The following is a 15770-nucleotide window of genomic DNA, read 5'->3' as shown; positions in this document are numbered from 1 at the left end:
TGTAGCAGACAACACCCCAATCATAAGGTCCCTTCATGTTTTATCACAGAAACGCGTGCTCATGTTACAGACAACACCACATAAATGAGACAACCATACATCCAATCACAGCCAGGTGCCTATGTAAGAGACAATATTATTCCAAAAGTAAGACCACAACACGATCAACTGCACAGAGATGTGCTCGAGTAGCAGACATTAGATCACCTTAAGATCAAGCACATTTAGCGAACAACCTACCAACCACACGATCATCGGCAATTACATAGATATGTACTCACGTGATAGACATCACCTCTTAATATTAGATCAACACACGATCAATCGCAAATTATATACTCATTAAGCAGACATAATAAAAATTAGACCACCACATGATCAATCGTAAAGCATGTGCTCATAAAGCAGAGAACATATAAAAATAGACCACCACACCATAGACATATGCTTATGTAGTAGACGTCATAAAAAAATAGATCGTCTCACGATCAATCGCAAATCATGTGCTCATGTAGCAGACAACATAACAGAATTAGACCACCACACGATCAATCGCATAAACATATGCTTAGGTAGCAGGCATCATCAAAAATTAGATCTCCTAACGATCACTTTCAAATCGTGTGCTCGTGTAGCAGACACGATCAATCACATAGGCATATGTTTATATATAAGAGACACCATAAAACATTAGATCGCCTCACGATCGATCACTCACACAAATGTGCTTATATTATCTACAACAACGTAAAAATAAAGAACACACGATCAATCACACAAACATGCTCGTGTAGCAGACATCACCAAAAAATAAGAAGACAACCACATGTTCAATCGCCCTAACATCATGTGCTTACGATGCCGACATCCCCATATCAATAAGATCCCAATACAATAAATCACGCAAAAATGACACCCTAAAATAAGACCACCACGTGACCAATTGTACAAATATGCTCATTTGGCAGGCAGCCCCCCAGAAATAAGACGATCTTACAATCAATCACATAGACGTGATAATGTAGCAGACGCAACATAAAATTTCAACAGAGTCCCGGAACATATGTTGGCATAACAAGAGCTACAATGTGTCATGTTAGTACCTGCTTAGGCATTGTAACAAGGTGGTCTTTTGTCGCCAACGTCTGTTCGTGTCTATATCAAAACTCAGTACTACAATTAGGACCAAACACTGAATCTCAGAAAAGGGTTGTCTATCTTATAAAATACACAGTGACAAACGTACGGTTTACTTAGTTTGTGATAAAGAATTGACAACAGATGTGATATAGTACTACTTATAAAATACTGTATTGGCATGAAAATACGGATATTGTTTGATTGAAATTTGCGGTTATAAAACTTTGAAAATCATTTTAAATCAAAGAATATATCTCCCTCATGCAAAGCTCTGGTCCTTGTCCTGATTTGGCTATACGTTCGGTACTTTTTTTTTTAATTTTATCAGCTTTTCAACGTTTGTGTAACGTTTTGGATTCTCAAATAGTTTGGCTTCAAGTATCTGTCACCGGGGAAAGTGGTGATTTGTAGGATTGTCAGAAATGTAAATAGAAACCAAAATATAAAATGAATAATTAAACACAATGAATTTAAGTCCAAATTGTCAGAATTGTGAAATTTCAATAAAAGTCCAAAATGATAAGAGAACTTCACGTATCTTTTTGCTTGGTCACATATATCACTGATGAGACATTAATCGTCGAAGTGCGCATGTGTCTGGTCAAGGATACAAATCATTGGTCTGGTGCAGTAAAATTGGTACCGTTAATGTGTCTACCAGGCATAACAGAGGAACACACAAAAGTTGAAGGAATAATTTCAAATAAAAACGAAGAAAAAAGGAAGAAAATGAAAGATAAAACCTTATCGGCTACGTTAATTGGCATCAAACAAACAAACGTTCGCTTTTATCTGATCCAAACAATGTCACTTCTTATCCTATCCGATAAAAAAAAACATGTATATTTTGTGGTTTGCAGGTGTAAGCCACAATTATATTAACTTGATATGTGCCAAACTATCAATTTTCTTATCTAGATTTGAAATCTGGATTGCATGCAATATGTAATTTAAACTGATGAATCATACATATATCTTTGTAAACCTATATTTTCAAAATAATAGAAATTATATGTGCTCACCTTAAGACAGTCACCATTTGATATATACATTAAAATGTGACAAGTTAATTTTACAAAAGGAAAAAAAAAACAGAAAAAGAAACATTTCATTGTTAGATTCTTGAGAAGCATCATTCCAAATAAAAGAGAATGTTACTCAGTAAGGTGAGATGGCTAAAAAATGTTGAATGATAAATGAAAATATAGAATATGGGGAAATAGGAACTATTGGTAAAAATTGTGATTGATTGACAAATAAACAATGAAACCAATATGTACGTTCTGCAGGGTAGGTCGATCGGGATGAAGGGCGGTAAATTTGGACAACCATTAGACAATTAGGGGCAGATTTTTTTACCTTGTTACAGGCAACCCGTGGATCCCTCAGAGAGCTGCAGTAGGGTTCTTTAAACGTGCACAGGGCTTTGGTTTAACTATCATATTCCGACCATATATACATGGCAGCATATCATAATACACCCCGAGCAGCAGAACGATCGTCCAACACTAGTAAGAGTTGTATTGCCGGATTGGAGAAGTCACGGGATGGCCTTACATCTCAGTCAATCCTTACAGCAGTGATAACAACTGTGCCGGTATATGAACAAAGAGAAATATAAAATTAAGGACTTGTTATCTATATATTTACCATCTTTTCCTCAGTCGTATACCCTGTTTGTCAAACACAATTTTCCAACGCTATGACAGTCAAAATGTTGAGAGAGAGAAAAGCAACATGCAATCAAAATTACTTTAGGATTTTTTATAACACCCACATCGAAGTAAAGGCTTGAATATAATTTGAAATAAATGCCAAGCCTCGCCTTGTATATGAATAAAAAGATCTGAAGTGTGCACCAATAAGTTTAGTAACCTAGTCCAGACTAACAGCATGCAACTAAGCGACACAAAATCAATAAAAAACTGGAGGCGAAGAAACGGTCATCATTGTATTTAGTATAGATGATTCAGCGGGGAGGCATATATATCTGAGATATGACAAACATTATGGACCTCATTTTTATGGTTGACTGAATCCAAAATATTAGGAAAGCATTTTAGTAATTAGGACAGTTTTTTAGTTACTACATGGGGATAGTACTGATTTAGTACTCTCATGGTTTTTGAAGTACGTAATAGGTGCAATACAGTTGGCATATAGTCTGTCAAGGGGTGGGTTGACTGACGTTCGTTAAGTTGTATACATTTTGTTTTCGTTGTGATCGAAGTGATACGTAGGGTGAATCTCTATTAGACAGCAATCCAATAATACAAGTTTACAAATAAATCAGACTAAAAAGTACTGTTTACGTGATCGCTGCTGTCTGTTACATTATATATGTGATTTCAAGTCTTCTAGTGTACTTTTCAAATTATCATCATAATTATTAAGCAGGCTGTTAAGTTCAGTTTCTCCATCCCTATATCTGTTGGATTTTTGTTCTGCTTGTAAATTATTTGTTTGTTTTGTTTGTTTTGTGTTTTTAAGGGCGGGTGTTTTTGATTTGGCTTTTTTTTTTTGTCCGTCCGTCCGTCCGTTCGTTCGTTCGTTCGTTCGTTTTATATGGTTTGTCTTTTGATGAGTAGATTGAACAAAAGACTATGTCAATGTTGTGCAGCACTTAATCTTACAAACACGAAGTGATAACTTTTGAATGATCTCCCTAAAAGTATGAAGTGAACATTATGTAACTGAAACTCCAAAATTTCGTTCGCATCGACTCACAAAATGAATTCAATTACCAGAACTATTTAATAATGTTACATTTAATTTCTACACTTCGTAAATTATGCTTAAACACGCAACTTACATTTGACATATGTCATTGTTGAAATTTTTCAGCATTGTTGTATTGTTGTTTTTGCATACCACTCTAAGCTTATCTCATGTTTAATCAATTTGTGATACATCAGATGATATCGTGGGTTTTTTCGTTTGCTTTCGTCAGACGACGGAATCGCTGCGTCTCCCTAGCCAGAGAGGGTGTTAAGGAGACCTTTGAAGTTCATACAGTGTTACATTAAAATGCACTGTAAAAAGTGAATGAATGTTATTGAAATTTCCCCTACCATGCATGTAACTTTATTGGTCCGATTCATTTGTATTTTATTTTTTTAATTTATTTATTTATTTTTCCATTGTATGAGACAATACGTTTAAGCATTAGTATAATTATGTCGTTGCCCAGCATAATCTCACAGTTTGCTCATAATGTTTAAATTCCTAAAAAGGCTGTAATGAAGATTTGAAAGAGTCTCCAATAACCTTTCAGTTTTATTCAGAGATTTCATACAATTGCTTGTCGAATTTACCATTGATCGTTTTGAAATACGGACCCATTTGGCTAGATACATGGCTACTCAAAACTATTCGCAAAACAATACAGATGCGGATCAAGGATTTTGAGAAAAATGGGGGGGGGGGGCTCCAAACTAGGCAACATTTGGAGTGGAATAGGTAAAAAAATCTTAATTACCCATAAATGTATAGCTTCATACGTCCGCATCTGCAATATGAATACGAAAATAAAAAAATTAACAAACAATTTGTTCTCTCAAAATTTGATGATGATGATGATGATGGATGGCTGCTAAACGTCCTTCGGCAAATTAATATGCATATTCAGGACGAGAACATATTAATGTAATATGAATATTAACCCTGCTATGTACTAGACCGACATGCTGAGTCGGATTTTTAACGTGATAGTTCACAAAGTAACAGTCCGCAGGAAGACATGTCACCTTACCCGGACACATTATTCTGACTCCGAGTCGACCAGTCTTTGCTCTTACTCCTTAATGCCGCGTGCTTAGTGGAGAAGCAGCAAATACCAATTTTAAAGTCTATTGTTTGACTCGGCCGGGGTTCGAACCCACGACCTCCTGCTCTCGAGGCGAACACGCTACCACGAGACCACCGAGGCGGTTTCCCAAAATTTAAGGTATGCAAAGCGTCACAAAATATTATGAAGCACAATTTTACCTGTACAATAATATGCGATACACGATTCTTTGGATTAGCTTTTTAGAACCACCAGAAGTAAGGGACTGCTTTGTTTAGGACCTCATACTTGACATGGATCTATTTATCTATTTATTTATTTATGAAATGCTGAGGGGTTGAAGGAATACAAACAATACATTACAAATATATACACAATTATAAATTATCAAACATCATATATACCGATAGTAAATAAACGTGTCTTAATTAGAGCAAGCTTAAGATCTGAACTTGGAAATAATATGACCGACAGAAGGGGGAATGTTAGTACCTCAAAAATTTATCCCAATTGAGACTCAGAGTTTTAATATTACTTTAAATATTCGAGGGCTATAGCCTAAGCCCGAGATCGCATTTTCATCACAGTTTATATGACCCTTTTCAGAAACAGTTTTCAAAATATTAGTTTAAAATAGTTTGTTGTTCTTTGTAACGGCTGTTAAATCGTTATCATGTGATCTGATGTCTTTCCTAGTCTAAACAAATATATGTGTCCTCGTAATCTATTACGGACATATCGCACAGAAATTATATAAGAGTCCATAATAAGATGTCCCATTCGTCAAATGTTGTCTGGGTATAATCGACCCAGACTAACAAGGCGACTAAATACACCATTCGTGAAAAACACCAGTCAATTTAAGGACATATGATCACAAACTTTTTATTGTGATTAAACCGCTGAAATTAATTTTATTAAAAGAATATGTATAAACCGAAATATTAGGTTCCAATTTAATGAACAAAACCAAAATAGTACATTTTATATTTGAAATTTAAGCATTTTTTTTTATAATCTGATTAATTAAATGCCATTTTTTTGAAATATGAAGACTAACTATACATCTTTAAATGAATAAAACGCTTGTTTATAAGATGTACAACTGCATCAATCCATTCATTCATCTCTCATCTTAAAAATTAATCAACACGGAAAATCTTCATAGAACTGCATCAAATTTCCTACTGACAGTCACCTTTAAAAATCGTTTGATTCAACTTACTGGCGATATGATGTAAACTGTAGGCACAAAAAAATTGTAAAAGTTTATAATGAAATTCATTATTGAATTGAAATATTTAAAGACGAATGGGATATCTTATTATGGACTCTTATATATATATAATTTAAGTGCGATATGTCCGTTATAAATTACGAGGACACTTTCTAAACTATAGTAGAGTCATTTCAGTATTATACTTTATTCATAAACAACCAAAAAAGGCCATTTTAAAAATCACTTGTGAAAAATACAGTTGAATATTTTCAGAGTTGTCGACCTTTTGGTGTTTTGTTCGGTGAAAAAAAAACAAAGCATGTAAAATTTAATTAGTATCAATGTACATTTAATTATGGGTCACACACCTGGCAAACAATGAGATTAAATTTTAAAAACTTCAAACGTTATGATAGAATTAGCACCCATTTAGTTGATTGCAAACATAACACTTTCATCTGTCAATCTTATGAATATGTATGAGGTGGGCAGTATTAAAGGCGCTTGCTATTTACAAAGTACCCATTCATATGAAAACCATAAATTTGTACAGAAGGAATAAAAACTTTGCCGTTGACGTGGATTTTAGTTCAGACTGGCGTTTGATCAACAACACTACATTCGGTTTTCTGAAGGATATCTTTTTATGAATTTTATACTTATAGGTATCATCATCTTTAACGGTTTTGAAACGCCCCCTGTGTAAGCGTGTGCTCGTACTGATAGACACGGTATTTATCACTGGCAACAAAAACTGAGAGTCTGCAGTGTTTAAGTTAGGGAATAGGTAGACTTCTCGTAAATTTGAAACTAGATGCACGAAAACAAAAATATACGTAGTTTGCATTAGCTCTTGAAAAGTTATTTATTATATTCAGGAATTTACACTTGTATCGTATCATTATATCATAATGTGGAAATCATTATCACAAGTTTTATTTTGCTGCATTTTGTCAGTAGTGCTTTATTCCAACCTCTCATGTGCACAAACAGCACAACGGACAATAAATAGGTTCCAGACTTGCAGAGATGTCAATTTTTGTTGCCCTGGACGAAATAACACGTGCTATGCTTTCGGACCTCGGAGGGACGGCAACGTAAATGAATCAAAATGTTTTTGCGATGATAATTGTAGAGCTATGAATGATTGCTGTATAGACCATGAAAGTTATTGTGAATATCAAAGAGGTGAGTGTTTCCGATCATTAATATGTATAAGTGTGTGCAAAAATGTATCTGGCAAATGAAACGCTCTGGCGTAAGATAACACACGTGATTTATCAAATGTGTAGTTAGTAGAGTACACCCAAAGTGCATTTAGATATTCATAATTGAATTCCTCACTAGTTTTCAGAGGCGGATTTAGGGGTGTGTGTGTGGGGGGGGGGGGGGGTGGGCAGGGTGCCCGTCCCTCTTATGGAGCTACATTATTGGGTTAGGCATTATGCAGACTTTTTACCTGTACCACTTGAAACTTTGCCTAGTTTAGGGGCCAGACCCCCCCCCCCCCCCCCCCCCCCCCCCAAAACCCCTTTTTTTTTTTCAAAATCCTGGATCCACATCTGGTTTTGTTGGTAATTTGGGGATTGTTTGAACGGGGATGTGAGAAAGTGCGTGTGAATAAGTTGGGGGTAATTTCTGTATTCATATTGCAATAATTCAACTGTAAAATAAGATCTAATAAGAAAAGCAACTATTTTCATACCCATTCAAGAGGAAAAGTCTCTATTGGCAAGAAAATCTAATATGTGTAAAACTTTCCACTAGCAAGAATTTGTGATGAATTGATTCTTGAAAAACCAGTCAGTTGAAAATGACAAATTATGTTCATTACCCACACTTGAACAGCAATACACACATTGTATGTGCAACAATGCCAATTTTTGGTAGCTATCTGTTGAGGAGTTGTCTATAAACATCACATAAAATAACATTATTTATTTTTACAAATACTTTGACAGAGACTTAACTCTTTTATCTCCTGAGAAAATGTCATGTCACTTTGATCTTTAATTATTTTTACCTGATGAAATCTTCTTTTACCTGTAATGAAATTGTTACACAGAAAGAATTATTTGCAAAGATGTTCTGGAAGGATGACATGAAGCTTAACACATTATTGTCTTGAACTAGTATTGTAAATTTGATCTAAGAAAAAAAATCTTGGAATGTTTATACAAATGTCAATCATGTTACAATGGATAAATAAACAATCTGAAAATGCAGCTACATACATGCATGCCAAGTTTCATTGGAAAAGGATGAAAAATTAACACCTGTAGTTGAGAAATTTACAAATCTTATTAAAATGAACGACAATATGATTAGGCAATGTATGATATATTTATTATTTGATACACCCATCTATCTTTGGAAAGATAACAAGGATCCTGTCATGTCCAGGGGGCAGGTTAGGACTTACCTGACAAAATTTAATTACATATATTACAGTTATGTCATTGTATGTGTAATAGATTTGTTGTCGACTTAAGATTAAGGTAGCTAGGGGAGGGTGGAGGAAAATTACTTATATACATTGATAGGTTTTGTTATCCTCCCAAGTTCTACCACAACAATACCTATAAATCTTTTGAAGCTTGATTCATTACTTTGTCAAACCACATCCTTTGTTTTTGTTTACCACAACATCAGTGAAACTTATTTCTGCCGAATTTGTGATGTAAATGCATTTTAATAAGATTTATGAATAATTTACAGTGAACACTCTTTAATATTTTTTGTATGTTGAAAAGTGTAGAAAAATTAAAATAAAGAATTTATATGTTGCTACAATATTTCTGATCAACGTGTGTTTTGAGTTTAGAACCTTTATTATTAACACACCAGTCACATCTGTTAAGGAGAAATTGAAACCTGGATAAAAATTGCATCTTTAAAAAAGATGTACACCTACAGACTGATAAAGTTTCTTTGTCACCAGACATGTAGGTAATAGACAAGTATAGGACAAGGTTTTGACCGCTTGACCAAAGGACCCATGCAGTAGCCTAAGGAATAATGTCACATGTATGATAAGCTATAAAGATTAAATTGTCTTTATTGTCCAGTGTCCATCAATGACACCTTAACTGTGACCAGAACATGATAACTCATCATTGGTCAGTATTGCTTTAAAACCAGACAAGTGGAAGATTTTCCTTTTGTATCTAACACTAAATTGAATGAAGCGTAGAAGATGGATATTAGACCTCATCAGGTCAGATATAAGACCAGAAGCAACTCTAGTAATGGAATATTAATAAATTTTATGAAGAGTAGCTGAAGGTTTTGAAATGAAAAAATAAAATGGTTTTACATTGTATTAACTGATTTATATCAATAATGAAATCTCAGTTTGTGTTATAGTGAAAATAATAGATGTGTAAACTGGAAAGGGATTTACTTTTGACCAAACTTTAAAAATGAAATTGTATTGGAGTTCCCTCTATGTCCTTGTCTGAGGCCAAACCGAAGACTTAAGTTGGTATTGTCATTTCTTTACCAAGCAGTGGTATTAAAAGCAAAGACCATTTAACTTAAAATCAGAATGTTTCTCGTCTTCTTGAAGCTAGCTGTTAGTCTTTTGAATCTAGCTTAGGTGAGATACAAATGTATATATACATTTACATGTACATCACATTATGTTCTTATCTTGAAATCTGATTCTGCCCTAGACCATTAATATCTCTGATTCAGGTGGAACACCGTAACTTAGATAGATATCTATATATTTTTTGTACATTGATTTTGACCAAAGATTAGTTTATACTATATCAGCGTAATACTCAGTCCAAAAAATGACCCTTAACTTCATGACAAAGGCAACTAGTGATAGATCACCATCTGTAAGTTTGACCATCAACAGCAATTTGAACACAAAGCATTTTGGTCAGAAGTTTTTAGCAGATTTGTTTTCTACTAATTGATGATCACTGACCAATTTTGCAGTGCATTTTTTACCAAGTTTCTTTCCTTTTTATTATGGCCAAAAAGTTAGATATTCAAATTTGGCTCAAATATTATTTTGTTTTCTAAATTTCTTAATTCATTGAACAAGTTTGAATAATCATATAGCTAAAAAACTTAAGAACATGTGTAAACTTATAAGATTATTTAACTTTTAATCAGTTAAATATTTATTTAAAGTTCTTTATTCATTGACACATGAACTAAATATTGTTATACATGTTTTTAAGTCTCAACTGGAGGAAATTATCCCTGCCCTTACACCTGTTTGTTAGGTTATGCAGGAGCACTGTTAGGTCCATTTTAAGATTAACTTATGATTTCTTTAAATTATATGCCTCACTGGTAATCTATTGGAGAAGAGATTGGATTAGTTCATATATGAAAAGTTGAACCTACAAAATCATGTTATATAGTGCAGTTTATCCTTATAATAACTAGCCACAAGCTAAAAGTAACTTGTATGTTTCTAATACTTCTATTTAACAAATAACTACATTTATTAATATACAACATAAGTAAATTTAGACCACATGAATATTTATCCTTACTAAAACATTGTAAAAGGGAAAAATCTCCAGGGAAAAGTATGCACACATTAATGAAATAGAAAATGGAAACATGCAATGTGTCAAAGCTACAACAACCTGCGACCAAAGAGCAGAAAACAGCCCCAGGCCACCAATGGTTCTTCAACTTAGCAAGATAATATTGCACGGGGAAGTAGGGTTCAGCTGGCCCCTAAACAATAATGTATACTAGTTCAGCAAAATGGATGCAACACTAAACTCTGAAACATACAAAATGAACCAAAATTTAAAAAAAAACACAAGACTAACAAAGGCTAGAGGTTCGTGACTTGGGACTGGCGCAAAAGTTCGGCGGGGTTAAACATGTTTTGTGAGTTCTCAACCCTCCCCCTATACCTCTAGGCAATGTGGAATAAACAAACACACAGTACAACTCAGTTTAAAAGAAGTCGGTGTCCCATGTTAGATTAAGTAACTGAGGAAAGTGACTAAGCAAAATGTATAGATGAATTTTAATTTCTAAATACTCCAAATTTCTTGCTGTTTCTTTGGTGCATTGAATATCATCAGCTATTAACAATTACATAATTACTCTTCAACTCTTTTGAAAAAAAACAGGTAACAGATGGTACATGTTTCAATAATAGTTGGAGGCAAATTTTGCAAATCAGACCATAAAAGGTCCCTGATAAACCATAGGTAACATTAGGGCCAACAAGCAGCTTTACTTAACTTCTCATGAACAATAATAATACTCCAAAAAAAAAATCAGGGTGAATTCAGTAATTTATGAACATATTCTGAGATAATTACTTCAATGCTGTGAGGTGAATAAAAAGACTACAGCAGACACCTAAGTACTTAAAAACTACATGTATACAGTGTACTTTTTGATAGGTCAGACACTTTCCATGTTTGTATTGTGATAACACACAACCAGGGTTATCAACTTATTCTTTTAACACAGATAACAGTAGTTCAGTCAATATTTACACCAGAATGAATCTAATAAATGTTTACTTTAATAATAAAGACTCATGTCCTAAGACAACAGCAAACAGTTGTAAATTAATCATATCCACAATCCTGATAACATGCTTGCATACTTTATCCAAATATTGTGTGCTTAGCAAAATTGTCTCATTTGGTATCTAGGGTGGGGATGGGAAAAATAGCTTGATAGATTTTCAACAATCAGAAGATTAACTTTTGTCCAAATTTGTTTTGATGAAAGAGCTGTAATCCTTATTTAATTTTAGTGTAGTTAAATGTTCATTTGGAGGTTTTTCAATTCATGATGTCTACCAATAAGAAATTTGATTTTTCTGATAAAGTTGGAGTGTTAGTTACAATCTCAGTTGTTGATCATATTGTTTGCATGCTAGAATCTGCAGTATTTAGACCTTATATTGCACTGATCTGTTTTAAAATGACATGACTTTTTTTTAGCTTTAAAGAATTAACTTTATTAAGTTTAATAAATAAGTTTGTTAATTGTCCTGACATTTTTTTTCACCTAGCTTTCAGAAACTTTACATTTCTGCCTCAACACAAATTTATGACAAAAAGTTTTTTAGTTTTCATCTTGTAACAAATACGAAAAGTCTGATTTTTTTGTATGAGTATGGAATCTGCAATAAGCTGAGGTCCTTCAATGAAGTAATTAGCTTGAAGCAGAATTTTACAAGTAGGATCAAACATCTCTGTTGCCCCAGCCTGATCTGCCATTGTCTAAAAACATTCTCATATTCAGTGAGATAATTGAAGACAGATGTATAAGTAAATGTTTTGACCCATTATGTGCTTGACCACATGTTCTTGGCATAATTCACCTTTAAATGTAGACACGATGACCTGACTTTCTTGCCCAGGCAGTTCTTCTGGTAACCAGTTAAGTAAAAGTTTTAGTACCACTAAATCAGTGTCCATATCTATTTATACAACTTGCAAGGCTGCATTCATGGATAATTACAAACAATGAACGAAAAAAAGTAGGTCTGAGGATAAATTTGACCTGGTAATGAGTAACTGTTATCCTTTTGCTTATCTTGTAACCTTGTTGCAGGTTGAGGGTTTTTTGGTGTTAAACTCAACATCTTAATAATACTATGCTACAAACCATTGCTGTATACAAAGATTGATGTATAAACCCCAAATTACTATTCATAGTAATATGCACTAAGTTTATAAGATAAATACAGGTTTTGGGGTTTTGAATGATAGATCATAGATGTATAGATCTATGGTCAGGTGAACAATGTAACATTAACGTTGAATACTCTATAAATTTACTGAATAAGAATGAATTGTTAGTGAAAAATATTGAAGTTCATAAGCCAAACATGAAATTTTGTAATAAAAAGCTTCAGTAAATATAATTATAGGTATTTTATTTTTTTTTAAATTATTCAGATTCATGCTTTTTCTTAACTTAATTATAGTTTGCTTTGATATATTCACCTTGATGTAAATTGACGATCAGATTATTTAAGGATTTGGTAAAATAGAAAATTAGCGGTTAAGTCCTTTAAAAATCTTGGCCATTAATACCAGTCTTCAGGTGACAAGAATAGAGTTATGTTAACAAATCTATATGGGAAGAATTAGACATTTTGTTGTATGCAAGTTCATTGTGTTGAAAATTAGTATTATTGTTTAAAATTGTATAAGAAATTAGACTTTTTTTCCTGATCATTGGTGGATTTTGGACAGCATATAATTTGTTGTGCCTCCAAGGATTCAATTGACATCTTATGAATCTGATTTAAAATATTTTAAAACTGACTTTCTATCCTGCTATAATGTTCAGGTCATGATAGTTTTGTGTTATAGTTTTAAAATTAAGTATGGGGTTAGTTTTAATGTAGAAATTAATTGCAATTAGATTTAGATTATGATTAAAAAAAAAAGTATCCCCATTACAAGATCTGCTCATCATTACTCTCAGCAAAAGTTAAATTATGGAAGTACATGTATGTGGTATGAACGAGAGGGGAGATAAATCTAAATGAAAAATATAAAGGAAATAACTCCTAATGCTTTGTAAGTTCAATATATTAAATAAATTTATACAAAATGTAGATAGACATACAGAAATAAGTGTGGTCATTAACAGTCAATTGATCAACAAAGACAACACTGTTTATAGAAGTTTAGAGTAGGTAAAGTTGGTATTTATTTGGATTGAAAATATTTTCCCAATGCCTGGCAATTCCAAACAGGAAAAATATACTTTAAGTAAAAGTGATAAAATCTTAATGATAAAAGGAAGCTTAATAAGTGTAGTGAGATGAAAGAGGATATAATCCATGCATGCTAAATTGTAAATATTTTATTATCTTCATAATTTTTAGATCTTTTATGATTTATGATGTATAAAGTGATGACACTATAATTAATGGGTATATTTTTTACAAGTTGTGTTAGTGATAAGAAAATCTAAATATTAAGGAGGTAGACAAGCCACTAAGATCTCTTTTTTTTTTTTTTTTTTTTAAAGTATTAAATTGTTAAGATGTAAAAAAATACTTTTGAAAATTCCTGAAAAGTTTGACCATAACAGTTCAGTTTAAAAAAAAAAATCATTCAGCTTTTTTTTTTTGCAAGTATTAAAAAAGTATAAAACAAAAATTATATTTATGAGAAGTCATTTTCAGACTTCTTTGTATATGCTTAACAATTTTTCATCACAACAAAAAGTAAAATAACAAAAATACAGAACTCCAAGGAAAATTCAAAATGGAAAGTCCCTTTCTAATGGCAAAATCAAAAGCTCAAACACATCAAACAAATGGAAAACAACTGTCATATTCCTGACTTGTTACAGACATTTCCTTATGAAGAAAATGATGTATTAAACCTGGTTTTATAGCTAGCTAAACCTCTCACTTGTATGACAGTCGCCTAAAATTCCATCATTTTGACAAATATGTGTGAACAAAACAAACAGCAAATGGCTGTAATTTTAGTTTTTTATATGATACTGTTATTGTGTGCACCATTACCCCATCTTCTGAAGCCTCAAAATATTTGATTTCCAGACAGATAAGCTAATAAAACATGACTTCCACATGGTTAACTAATAAGTAGAGGTGTATAAACTCTCCCAAACACCTGTTAAAATAACACTTATCTTCTGCATGTTTAGATTGTGTGTGTGTGTGTGTGCATGTATTTTGTTAAAACTGCAAAGCTAATCCAAATTCTCAAAGGTAACTTTTGTGGGTTTCACCTTTTGCTTCTGTCATTTGATGCTGTCGGCAAACTTCCTCTGAAACAACAAGTTGGCATTTAACTTAGTGAGTCATTCATTTGCTATTCACAGTAAAAACTCCATTTTATGATGTAACGGACCTGAGACTACCATTACACATGTTATAGTAGTCTCTGAACGGACCATTATCAACATGGCAACTGGTACTATAAATAGACTTACAAAATGCATTAAGGTTGTAATTATTAGACACCAGTAATCATATTTTTATATATTGTGAAAAATAATCTTTTGTTCTGAATCTGAATTTAATGTGTTGGCTAAAATATGTTTGAAAAGATTGTCTTCATCAATTACTATACTAAGTAACCATTTGTTGAGTTAAGATGTTTGTTTTTATTTATTGTTGTGTATTTGGGTAGCTGTCTTGTTAATATATATCCGAACATATCTCCTTTAGTTCATATTTTGTGATATGCTTGATAAACCTTGGTTTCAAGGATAGATATATACATGAATGTGGGTTTATTAGGTGAAACACAGTGCATTTCTGAGTAGTAGGTTTTATGAATGGAAATCTCTCTAGTGAGCTTATATAGAAGTAGTGTGACTGTGTGAAGTCTTTAAATATGTCAAGGTATACAAAAGGTATATCTGGGTACAATTAAATGCCATTTTAAGTTTGATATATTTTCCACCACCTGCAAGTTAAACAAAAATTATCTGTCTGTAGATACTCTGAAATGAACAAAGCTAGCCAAATGTAAATGCCCTCTGTTAGGTAATTACGATATATGTTTTAGACTTTTAAGCAGATGTTAAATGAATAAATTCAGCTTTTTGATAGTGTCATATTAAATTATGTATTTATTTGAGCAGTTTTTTATGAGTGTGTCTGAGTAGGGTATAATTATA

General features: G+C 32.7%; 1 protein-coding gene across 1 annotated transcript in view; it reads left to right on the top strand.

Annotated features, from left to right (window-relative positions):
* Nucleotides 1-6658: 6658 nt before the first annotated feature.
* The window catches only part of LOC127712177 (somatomedin-B and thrombospondin type-1 domain-containing protein-like), a 56328-nt gene continuing 47216 nt past the window's right edge, over nucleotides 6659-15770 (top strand). The window contains exon 1 of the mRNA XM_052218475.1: nucleotides 6659-7334. Coding sequence (XP_052074435.1) covers nucleotides 7058-7334 — 277 coding nt within the window. The 5' untranslated portion in view covers nucleotides 6659-7057. The remainder of the gene's footprint in view (nucleotides 7335-15770) is intronic.

The sequence above is a fragment of the Mytilus californianus genome, unplaced genomic scaffold (genome assembly GCF_021869535.1).
Source record: "Mytilus californianus isolate M0D057914Y unplaced genomic scaffold, xbMytCali1.0.p SCAF_8, whole genome shotgun sequence".
NCBI lineage: Eukaryota > Metazoa > Mollusca > Bivalvia > Mytilida > Mytilidae > Mytilus > Mytilus californianus.
The sequence above is the reverse complement of the archived record's forward strand: the minus strand, read 5'-3'. Positions and strand labels throughout refer to the sequence as shown.